Raw genomic sequence first — 12,659 nt, 5'->3', positions numbered from 1 at the left:
TCATGTATGCTTATCAGAAATACTGTGCGCGGCCGGGCAGAGTTCGCTTAAACTACAGTAAGAGGAAAAAAGGTAATACAGAAGTTTTGAGATTATTATTTCATAGACCATTCGTCGTCGGATGTCTGGCATGTTGCTCTGCAAAGTAAAATATGTTATTAACTTAATATTTAAATTTGGTAGATAAAACTTTAATATTTACTTGTGTAAAAGTTATTTTAGCATTTCGGGTAATATATTCCGCAAATATGCAAGTAAACATTACGCAATCACCGTCATTGATCTGTTGTGGAATATTCTAGAAATAACAGGGAGTTGATCAACATTAATTGCAAAGTTAAATAACAATAAATATATAAAAATAATAAAATAATGTAATACTTTAACTGTTTCTAGTTTCCAATCATTCATATCAAATTCAATTTTGCGTTTATCCCTGCTTTCCTTTGCCAAATAATCCTTTAACGAGTTCAAACACGCATTATTACTTCCTCCTATAGAGTCATAGTATTGGATTTTTTGGTGACGAAAATCGATCACCTAAAATAAAAATGAAAGACAGTGCAAAGTCTATCTCGCGTGAATCCAGTGGGAGAAGAAATTCTCCCACCGCCGCGGTTTTTACTAAACCGCCGGGGAGAGGGGCAAAATCAAAGGTTGCGACACCTAAATCAAGAAATAACAACAGACCAAAGACTCCTACACAGTTTAAGCTAGAGCAAAACGACTTAAGTCGTGTAGAGTGCTATAAATGCGGACTCTTAGGGCATTATGCCACAACCTGTCCGGACAAACAAGAAGTCGCACAAAGACAGGCTTCGGAAAACGCGAAAGCGGGAAGACAAAAAGGGGATCGTCTTCCCGTCGCGCGAAGAAAGTAAAGCCCCCTATGGAAGTCGGCTCTATGGATGTGCGTCGCTGTGAGATTGATCCTCCCGTAGCCATAGAAGCCGTGTATTCGCTTGGGACTTTCGCGACTAGACTAGATTCAGGCGCTGATGCGTGTTTTATCAGCTTATATCAGTGGCGTAATTTAGTCAGAACTTTGAAACCAGACTTAGTACTTCCGGAAGAAGAAGAGACTCAATGTATAGTGTTAGGCGATGGACGTTATACCTTCACAAAGGGACGCGCGCGAATAGACTTCCGCTTAGGACAGTTGAAACTAAAGCAGGAGTTTCACGTAGTTCCCTCACTGCCAAACGATTTTATTTTGGGGGAAAATTTCCTGTATAAACATCGTGCCATTTTGGACTTTGGTATAAAAACTTGTGAGATTGACGGAACAAGGTTTCCATTCGTGCTTAATCTCCCTGGGTTAAAGACACCGACCCCTCAAATTATAGAGGATATTGAACAAGCTGTCGCGTCGCCTACACTTAGTCCCAAACAGAAGGAAGACTTAAAAACTTTATTATTACGATTTCCAAAACTATTTTCGGAAAAAGCGGGTCGACCTAACTTAGTATATCACGAGATTCACACTACCACCGATGTTCCCGTTAGTCAACGCGCGTATCGTATTAGCGACGAGAAAAAACGGATAATTGAAGATCATCTTCACGAAATGATCCGCGACGGTATCGTGAAGCCATCCGTTAGTCCTTACGCGTCGCCAGTAATACTTGTCCACCAGAAATGCGGAAAGATACGTTTCTGCGTCGACTATCGCGCGTTAAATAAAGTGACCGTGAAAGATCCATATCCGCTTCCCAGAATAGAAGAACTATTAGGAAATATTTGTGCCCAAAGTTCATCACAGCACTAGACTTAAAGAGCGGCTATTGGCAGATAGATCTCCATCCGCAAGCGAAAGCGAAGACCGCTTTTATCACGCACGCGGGGAAGTACGAGTTCGAAGTACTTCCGTTCGGTCTATGCAATGCGCCGTCGTCGTTTCAACGACTTATCGATGAAGTCTTCAGGGATGGACATCACTTTTCCATCTGTGTCTATCTGGATGACACCGTCATTCCATCCAGTACTTGGGCTGACCATTTGCAAGCCTTGGAATATGTCTTTCACCGACTGTCTGAAGCGGGACTTACGCTTCAGACGAAGAAATGTCGCTTTGCGCAAAGCGAAGCGACCGTGTTAGGGCATATAGTTAATGAACGAGAGATTCACATTGATCCCTCCAAGACTAGGGCTATAGTAGACTTTCCCGTCCCAAAGAACGTGAAAGAAATCCAAAGATTTCTGGGCATGGCGAGATTGCACTCACGATTCATCCCGCAGTATTCCAAGATCGTTGCCCCGTTAAATCACCTCAAGAAGAAAGACGTTCCGTTCCAGTGGAAGAAAGAACAGCAGGAAGCGTTCCAGGCCATCAAGGATGCGATCTGCATGGCGCCTCCTTTAGCGGCTTACAACCCTAAGTTGCCGTGTATCCTGACAACGGATGCTAGCGACGCCGGACTTGGAGCTTTCCTGTCACAAATCCAAAATGACGTTAAGGTACCTATTGCCTATGCCAGTAAACAGCTGACCGACGTCCAGAGAAGATATACCACTACGGAAAAGGAATGTCTTGCCATCTATTGGGGAGTTGGAAAGTTCCGGCCATACTTGGAGAATATCCCGTTCACCGTGATCACGGATCACAAGGCACTAAAGTGGTTATTCACCTTGAAAGAACCAAATTCTTGACTTGTTCGTTGGACAATGTACTTGCAAACGTATGACTTTAAGATCATACACAAGAAGGAAGTTGAGAACAAGGTTGCGGACGCATTATCAAGAGCGCCTGTCTCTCTATTAGCCATGTCTTTGGACGACATGACTTCACCGTCCTCGTCAGAAGATTACAGTCCAGCGGAATCCTCTTCAATGACGTCGACTACGTCCTCAACCAGCAGCGGATTAGCTCCTCTCGCCAATCACGCATTGTACCACTCTTTCTCACTAGAAGTACGAAAGGCCCAACAAGATGAACAAGCCACCCATGACATCATAGTCTAGTTATCAGGAGATAATCCTCAACGACATCGGTACTACGAACTGAAGAACGATGTCTTGTATCGAAAGGCCTATGGTAGTCAACCAGCGAAAATGTATTTGCCACAGCGGTTCCTACGGGACGCCATCCGCTTATTTCACGACCACCCTCTATCTGGACATCGAGGTCGAGATCGTACCTTCGATAAGGTTCGGGCCAGATACTGGTGGCCATCATTCCGGCAGGACGTTACCGAGTACGTCCGCGGATGTCCTTTGTGTCAAATGCACAAGGCCCGCAATAGAAAACGTCCAGCACTCATGCAGCCTACGGCCATTACAGAGCCATTTGATTTTGATGAGACCTCTACCAAGAAGCCGTCACCATCACAAATACTACCTGGTATTTACGGACTATGCCACTAAACTTGTCGAACTGTACCCGATGAAGAACATCACCGCCAGAACATGTGCGAAGAAACTCGTCTCCGTGATAGTTTGCTACGGATGTCCGAAAGCCATCGTAAGCGACAACGGGACACAATTTGTTTCTCAACTTTGGAAGGACATTCTCAAGATGTTCAAAGTCAAACCACGATACATCACTCCGTATCAATCTCAGAGAAACATCGTGGTGCGCACAAACAGAGTTCTGGGAGAAATCATTTCGACGTTCGTTGGTCGAGATCACCGAAGATGGGACGAGAACTTACCATTTATTCAATTCGCCATCAACTCGACTACACATACCCAGGGTTGGCAGGATTTTGCCAGGGGTGGAAAAAACCGCGGTTTTTATCTGGTAGAATCTGGGTGGCAAAATCTAGTTTTTTCCGCGGTTTTTTACACTTGCTAATGTTTTTTCTGTTTTAGTTAAATTATTCGTTACTATTGGTCGAAATTGAAAAGGATAGCCATCTCATAATATGTTCTATTGTCGGTTCTTTTTTTGTACTAAAATTATTCCAAGAAATGAAAAATACCACATTCCCAATAGACCCAACCAATTTTTCTAACGGCTCTGATCTCGTTCGCGGGTTTTGATTCTGGAAAGAGATAGCCCGATTGGCTTGATTTTGCCATGCGCAGAACCAGTTTTACCCCATGAGTCAGACTCTAATCCAATCAGAAAAATAAGAGATTTATTTTCGTCACTCAACGACAGATGGTACTACAGCCAACTTCGTTAGTCACGTGATCCTATCCCTAAAATTCGCTAAAAGCATAGCCAGTCTAGAGTCTACAAGGCCCCTTTTTTCCACAACCCCTTCTTTAAAATCAATGAATAGACCACCCAAAAATCCGAAATTATTGTGAAAATTATTCGAAAGGAAGCGTTAGAATCACATTTTACACCACGCGATCACACGTGTATAATCTGACTAGTTTTCAAAACCAACCAAATTGAAAAGAGGAGGAAGGAAATTGGACGCAATTTGGAATGATTTTGATAGAATCCATATTGATTGCAAAGTCAAAGCAAAATGTAAAAAATGCGGATACATTTTAAGTAATAAGGCGGACAGGATGAAAAATCATTTATCGAAGCTCTGCTCAAAAGAGTCAAAACGGAATGAACTCTAGGCTCAAGATAAACCCAATGATGACGTCGTCATGGTAAATAATGCTAGTCAAAACGGAATGAACTCTAGGCTCAAGATAAACCCAATGATGACGTCGTCATGGTAAATAATGCAAGTGAAGAAGACCAAGGCAATGCGGATTCAGCACACTTAACTGGAGAAAAACGAAAACGCGTAATTTCGTATTAGATAACTATGTGGTTACTACAAACCTTTCGCAAAAAGAACAATTGGATAAATTAGTGTCTGAATTTTTTTATTCGTCAAATATACCCTTTTCTGTTGTGGAAAATATTAACTTTGTGAAAATGGTTAACGCTTTACGTCCTGGATATGTTCCACCAAACCGAAAAGCCTTAGCTGGCAAACTGTTAGATGATTCCTATCAGAAAATGCAAGAAGAAATGAAATACGCCATTAAAGGGAAAGAAGGAACCTTGATGGTGGACGGATGGAGCAACGTTCATAATGATCCAATTACTGTGGCCTGCATTCAAGTTGAAGGTAAACCATACTTCATGGAATCTCTTGACGCCGTTTCAAAGAAAAAGGACGCAAACTACATGACTGCCTTTTCTCAAGGTGCAATTAAAAAGGTTAAAGAAGACTATAGTTGTGATATTAGAACTGTAGTAAGTGATAATGAAGCTACAATGGCTAAAATGAGAAGACAGTTGGAAATGTCGGATGATCACTAAATTACGTATGGTTGCGCTTCTCACTGGCTTAATCTACTTGGACAGGATTTAACCCCTTCAGCTTTAATGAAACATATCGTTGAGATCCACGTTCATGCTGCAAATGGATGGCTCAGAGAATGTTTAGGCCATGTGAAACCCCAGCTTCCGTGTGACACTAGATGGAATAGTCAGGTTGACACAATAGAATGCTATTTAAAAAACCACTTTCACTATTTAAGCATAGAAAATGAGCATTTTGACGTAATGGATAAGTCTGTTGTTAGAAAAATAAGAGATTTCAATTTGCAAAGGCAACTTAAAGACCTTCTAAGTCAGCTTAAACCAATAGCAATAGCATTAGACACTCTACAAGGATATGAAGCAACTATTGCAGACACCTGCCATATTTTCCTTGGACTTTTGTTAAATGAACATCTTGCTCATAAGAAGGAGACTGTGATGAAGAGGTTTCGAAATGCCATTAAAGCCCCACATATATTAGCATATCTCCTTCATCCAAAACATAATGGTGAACTATTAGATGATGATCAGAAGGACGAAGCCCGAAGATGGACCAGAAGCATTGATGAAAACTTCATACAATATGTCATACCTTACGAAGCAAAGGATCAACCTTTTCCATCTTCCTATTTCACTACAAGTACCATTCAAAATATGAAACCAAATGTCTGGTGAGAAGCCGTTTCTAAAAGTAGTTCTGTTCCCAAAGATTTCACTAATTTAATTAGCCATATTTTGACATGTCCAGCTAGCTCAGCCTCAATAGAACGAATGTTTTCTAATTTGTCTTTTATTTATGGGAAACTTCGAAATAGGCTCAAAATTGAAACAGCTTCTAAACTTTTGTTCTGCTATCAAATGCTTAATAGAAAAACGCCTTGCATATTTGAATACTAAAATTTTATTTAGAAATAAAGACCTGAAATTTAAAATAAAAAATAGCTTTGTTATTTTTCTAACGTAACATTAACAAACATCGCGGAAATGCATTTAAAACTCGCTAGTTTACCACTTTGTAACCATGAATTTAGTTTTTGCCGGCTTTTTCCACGTGTCCCGGCAAAAACTAGTTTTTGCCGGGTTTTTGCCAACCCTGACTAAGGGCTCTCTTCAGTGTACACAGAAAAAAGTTAAGAAAATAATCCTTTTGCCTTATTACGAAAATGCAAAATATTTTTTATCATGTTTTAAAATGCTCATGTTTAGGTAGGAATAGTGTTTGAGTTTCAAACACCGTATGTTTTGGTCATATCTAGTAGGAGTGTGCGAATACCACTTTTGGGTATCGAACCGGTTACGGAGTACCAAAAGATTTTCGTTATCAAAATCCGAATCGAATAGTTTATTGCAAATCGAATACCGAATATTTTTACTTCGCCAATATTTAACTCTATTCTTGCGAATACTAGGTTTAACTATTCGCGATTAATCGGGTAGTAACCCTAATAGTAGGGTCTTTGTGCCGATACCAAAACATACAGTGGAAGGCAGGGAGGAGCGAGGAGCAAGGGGTAAGATGGTGGATGAGAAAATATCTAAGATGGAGGTCTGTGTATAGTGTAACCTTAAGGTTAAGCTTCTTTGATTGACGCACCCTGCTCTCGCAGCTACAAGGGGGCGTTGATTGACAGGTCAATGAAGCGTGTTCGATTCTCGGCTGTCGTTGTTCATAAAATTCAGTACGAAGATAGAGTGAATTACGATTCAAGAAATAAACAGTATTTTGAGATGTTAGTTAGACTAAAATTCAAACCATTAATTTCACCGGTATTAATTAAATGGGTAAGGGGGATTAAACCCCAGATTGTGCTGAGGGTGAAATATACTCATCTAAAAACCCAACTAGGAAAAATTATGGTTCCCCGTAAAACCCTGGCTCTACTGATTTTTCTAGATCATTTTGGAATAATTAAAAATACCCCATAAAACCCAGGTTAAAATTATGACGTTATTACCAATAATGCACAGTCAAAGCTGGATTTCTAGAGTATTCTGGAAAAACTAAAATACCCCGTAAAACCTGTAGCCATCTTAACTCAAAAATGAAATTAAATTTTCGATTAATCATTAATTTATAACAAAATACCTTAAATTAACACTATAAAGATAATACTAGCCCTTTAAACTTAAACCTATCCCTTTAAAATAAACTGAAAAGAAATTCTTTCGTACAATAGATGAGGAACTAGCCCCTCAATGTTGACACAGTACTTTCTAGAACGATCCTATACCCCTATATCCATAGTGTAAAATGAAATACCTAGCAAGTAAAATACTTTCCAAGAACCCAGAGAAATGTCACTCTGATTTAGACCCAAGCAACAAGACCTTGAGTCACTATCCTGGTACCTGGCCCGAGAAACTTCTGGAACATTTTTTTTAACCCTTAAACTGACCAATCCGTATTGGGTCCCAGATTTAAAAGTTTTGCCCTTGATTTCAATAGTTTCTTTTCAAAGGGGCATAAAATCTAGATAAGCCTTGACAAGTTTCAATAAGCTTTTAAAACCAACTCGAAAGAATAAAGGTCAAAGTTCTTACCGCCCTCCCCTTTTCCATTGCAAAAGTGGAGGAACACAAATATACGTTACAAGACTCGTAATGAAATGGTAGATCCAGACTGTTTCAAATCCGATTCTAAGTTTCCACAAAGTTTAGATATGGCTGTAAACAATAGTTTTATGGAGCTAAATTTGATTTTATCTTAATTTGTAGAAAAAGCACCGCAATGAACATGGTAAGTTAAACAACAGTTAATTCTTCTTTGGAAAAACCTTGATTTCATATTATTTTTATGGTTTCAGTAACACGGATGTTTTAGAAATTACCCATAAAATCTTCCGTATTGTTTTACCTTCATGCAAAGCTGAGCTAATTAGCAATTAGATAAGTATTTACGAACTAATTTATTAGCCAATTAACAATTAGACATAGAAACTAATTAAATTCAATTAGAAATTAGGCATCTATTTATCAAACTAATTAGTAAGAATAACTAATTTCCAATTAATTACTTGACTAATTAAGGTAAAAAAGTAACCATAAAACTATAAAAGTGCCCATGGATTTCCTACTTTGGTAATGCAAAGTTTTATGCTTTTAGGCCCTCGAAAAACGGCTGCGGAAGCCGTAAATTATTCTCGAACAAGATTTGCCCGGCTGGGCACAGGTGATACTTTTGCACGGCAACTGTCGAATTACTATTATTACTATTGCAACGACGACCTTCACGTTCCTCCGAAGTCGTCTGCTTCATTTTTTTTTGTTTTATTTATGGTTACAATTTCTCTCACAAGTGGCGCCTTAAGCGCCACTATCTCTTTGTAAAAGATAAAAAACTAAATGTTGGCGGGGATAAAAACCCCCGCCGCCGCCTGCTAAAGGGCAGTAGTTTTTGTAACGCGAACAAGTACGGACGTGTCTTTTGTTTTGCCCAAAATAAATATTGTAATCTAGTTCTATCTCTCTGCGTTATTCTTCCTACAACAATGGACTACTTGGTAATTATAAAGTCATGGTCAATAAGACCTTTAAACGGGTAACCTGGGAATTTCTTTAATTGCTAGTTTTTATTAAATTATCTTTGTGAGCCGTGAAATTAGGCCGCCTTTTCTACGTTTAAATTTTACGGTTACATAAAGTGGCGAGCTTGCCAGGATTCGTTAAGACTATCATTACCAATTGTACTTAACGCGTACTTGTGAACATTACTTGTGCCATTGCTTAAACTAATTAACTGTCGCGTCATGAATCCTGCCGATCCGCATGCTTAACGCGATTAACGCGCAGTTACCGGGATCCTATACTCCCCCGAGGAGGAACACTCCTCCTCCAAGCCTTGGTACTAGTCCTACGCATGGTCAAGGACAAGCGGCAGGAGGAATCCCACCTCCGCCGCCGCTACCGCAAGGTGCAGCGACCAATGTTTTGATCCAAACCATTCAAACACTTGCGACTACGTTAGCAAACATAGGAACTAGACCATCCGCCAAAAATAGGCCAAAACCACCCCCTGACTTAATATTTAGTGGTGTTGAAGGTGAAAGCGCGCCGGAATTCCTTCGGACTTTGACGGAATTCGCTGAATATCACAGCATGACAGACAATGACATTATCGCGCTTCTACCCCAAATATTAAGGGGCCGTGCATTAATCTGGTTTAGAGACTTGAATAGGCCTAATCAGACACTAACGTGGCGTACAGTAAAAGGCGCGTTTAGAGACTATATCTTTTAGGTAAGAGCGGAGGAATCCCTCCGCCTTGAAATAGCGCAGTTTATACAACCCGCCGGTGTGTCTTTTGACGCGTACATCGCGAGTATTACCGCGATGAATCAGAACCTACGCGTTCCGTACACTGACTCCGAACTTGTTGGTATTTGCAAGAGAAATATCCTCCCCGAAATACGCATCCATGTCTTCAACGACAACATAAGGACAATGCGCAGTTTTATAGAGAAGGGCCGCGTAACAGAAGAAATTTTACGAGCGACCCCCTCTAGCTCATTATATCCTAGAGACAGTGCAAAGTCTACCTCGCGTGAATCCAGTGGGAGAAGAAATTCTCCCGCAGCCGCGGTTTTGACTAAACCGCCGGGAGGAGTTGCGACATCAAATGCAAGAAATACCAATAGACCAAAGACTCCTACGCAGGTTAAGCCAGAATGTTATAAGTGCGGACTCTTAGGGCATTATGCAACAACCTGTCCGGACAAACAAGAAGTCGCGCAAAGACAGGCTTCGGAAAACGCGAAAGCGGGAAGGCAAAAAGGGGAACGTCTTCCCGCCGCGCGAAGAAAATAAAGCCCCTTATGGAAATTGGCTCTATGGATGTGCGTCGCTGTGAGGTAAATCCTCCCGTAGCCATAGAAGCTGTATATTCGCATGGGACTTTCGCGACTAGACTAGATTCAGGCGCTGATGCTTGTTTTATCAGCTTATATCAGTGGCGTAATTTAGTCAGAACTTTAAAACCAGACTTAGTCCTTCCGGAAGAAGAAGAGACTCAATGTATAGTGTTAGGCGTTGGACGTTAAACCTTTACAAAGGGACGCGCGCGAATAGACTTCCGCTTTGGACAGTTGAAACTAAAGCAGGAATTTCACGTAGTTCCCTCACTACCAAACAACTTTATTTTGGGAAAAAATTCCCTTTATAAACATCGTGCCGTTTTGTATTTATGTACAAAGACTTGTCAGATTGACGGAACAACGTTTTCATTCGTGCTTAATCTCCCAGGGTTAAAGACTCCGACCCCTCAGATTATAGAGGATATTGATCAAGCTGTCGCGTCGCCTACACTGAGTCCTAAACAGAAGGAAGACTTAAAAACTTTATTATTATGATTTCCAAAACTGTTATCGGAAAAAACGGGTCGAACTAATTTAGTGTACCACGAGATACACACTACCACCGATGTTCCCGTTAGTCAACGCGCGTATCGTGTTAGCGACGAGAAAAAACGGATAATTGAAGATCATCTTCACGAAATGATCCGCGACGGAATCGTGAAACCATCCGTTAGTCCTTACGCGTCGACAGTGGTACTTGTCCACCAAAAATGCGGAAAGATACGTTTCTGCGTCGACTATCGCGCTTTAAATAAAGTTACCGTGAAAGATCCGTATCCGCTTCCGCGAATAGAAGAACTATTAGAAAAAATGGGTGCCCCAAAGTTTATCACAGCACTGGACTTAAAGAGCGGCTACTGGCAGATAGCAGGCAAAAGCAAAGACTGCTTTTATCACGCACGCGGAGAAGTACGAGTTTGAGGTACTTCCGTACGGTCTATGCAATGCGCCGTCGTCGTTTCAACGACTCATCGACGAAGTCTTCAGGGATGGACACCACTTTTCCATCTGTGTCTATCTGGATGACATCGTCATTCCATCCAGTACTTGGGCAGACCATTTACAAGCTTTGGAATATGTCTTTCACCGACTGTCTTAAGAAGGACTTACGCTTCAGACGAAGAAATGTCGCTTTGCGCAAAGCGAAGCGACCGTGTTAGGGCATATAATTAAAGAAACGAGGGATTCATACTGATCCCTCCAAGACTAAGGCGATAATAGACTTTCCCGTCCCCAAGAACGTGAAAGAAATCCAAAGATTTCTGGGCATGGCGGGATGGCACTCACGATTCATCCCGCAGTATTCCAAGATCGTTGTCCCGTTAAATCATCTGAAAAAGAAAGACGTTCCGTTCCAGTGGAAGAAAGAACAGCAGGAAGCGTTCCAGGCCATCAAGGATGCGATCTGTATGGCGCCTCCTTTAGCGGCGTACAACCCTAAGTTGCCGTGTATCCTGACAACGGATGCTAGCGACGCCGGACTTGGAGCTTTCCTGTCGCAAATCCAAGATGACGTCGAGGTACCTATTGCCTATGCCAGTAAACAGCGAAGATATACCACCACGGAAAAGGAATGTCTTGCCATCCATTGGGGAGTTGGAAAGTTCCGGCCATACTTGGAGAACATACCGTTCACTGTGATCACCGATCACAAAGCGCTCCAGTGGTTGTTCACTCTGAAAGAACCAAATTCTCGACTTGTTCGTTGGGCAATGTACTTGCAGACGTATGACTTCAAGATCATACACAAGAAGGGAGTTGAGAACAAGGTTGCGGACGCATTATCAAGAGCGCCTGTCCCTCTATTAGCCATGTCCTTGGAAGACATGACTTCACCGTCCTCGTCAGAAGATTCCAGTCCAGCGGAATCCTCGTCAATGACGGCGACCTCGTCCTCAACCAGTAGCGGATTAGCTCCTCCCGCCAATCATGCATTGTACCACTCTTTCACGCTGGAAGAAGTACGAAAAGCCCAACAAGATGAAGAAGCCACCAATGACATCATAGAGTAACGTTTCTCCCCAAAAAGGGACAGATATTATACAAGAACGAGTTTTGCTTCGCAGTCCTAAAAAAACTGCATTTATACACAATCCGCGACAATTTCAAACCCACAAAGAGCCAGAAACTAGAAATTATTAGATGTATTGCATTCCGCGACGCTTTTTCAAACCCACAAAGGGCCAGAAACTAGAAATTATAATATGTATTGCAATTTGAAATGAAGTTTACTTAGTTTAATCGTTATGAAAAGTTTGGTTGTAATTGCGTAGTTCAAACATTTGTTATGATTAGAATTTTTACATCAAAAACGAGTATAAATGCGGCGTTTCGGAACAAAGAGCTAAATCAGCTACGATAATGACTCTAGTTCGAATTGGAGTTTAAAACTTATACAAGATGTAACAACACACACATGAAAACCTTTTCTGAATGTACGATAAATGTCCGAAATACGACACTGCTTTTAAAGCCACAAATCAGAATGAGGGACCTCATTTTAGGAGTAACAAAGCCACAATTTACTCGAAATAAGTGTTCTAATCTCTTCCACCGTGAAAAATGAAAATGCTAAAAGCTCATTTTGT

The 12,659-nt window shown here is 41.1% G+C and overlaps 1 protein-coding gene across 1 annotated transcript; it reads right to left on the bottom strand.

Moving 5' to 3' along the window:
* Nucleotides 1-4,020, bottom strand: LOC149584002 (sentrin-specific protease 1-like). The gene is made up of 5 exons (XM_089863978.1): nt 3,921-4,020; nt 611-666; nt 382-540; nt 203-298; nt 1-138 (listed from the first exon to the last, which is right to left on the bottom strand). Exons 1-5 carry the CDS (start codon nt 4,018-4,020, stop codon nt 1-3), a joined length of 549 nt encoding a protein of 182 aa, XP_089720104.1.
* Between the last annotated feature and the right edge of the window lie 8,639 nt (nt 4,021-12,659).

This window comes from Phalangium opilio, unplaced genomic scaffold (genome assembly GCF_054372755.1).
Source record: "Phalangium opilio isolate 3A_F unplaced genomic scaffold, DU_Popi_V2 ptg001304l_1, whole genome shotgun sequence".
NCBI classification, from domain to species: Eukaryota; Metazoa; Arthropoda; class Arachnida; order Opiliones; family Phalangiidae; genus Phalangium; species Phalangium opilio.
Note: the sequence above shows the minus strand (reverse complement) of the source record. Positions and strands in the feature narration are given on the sequence as shown.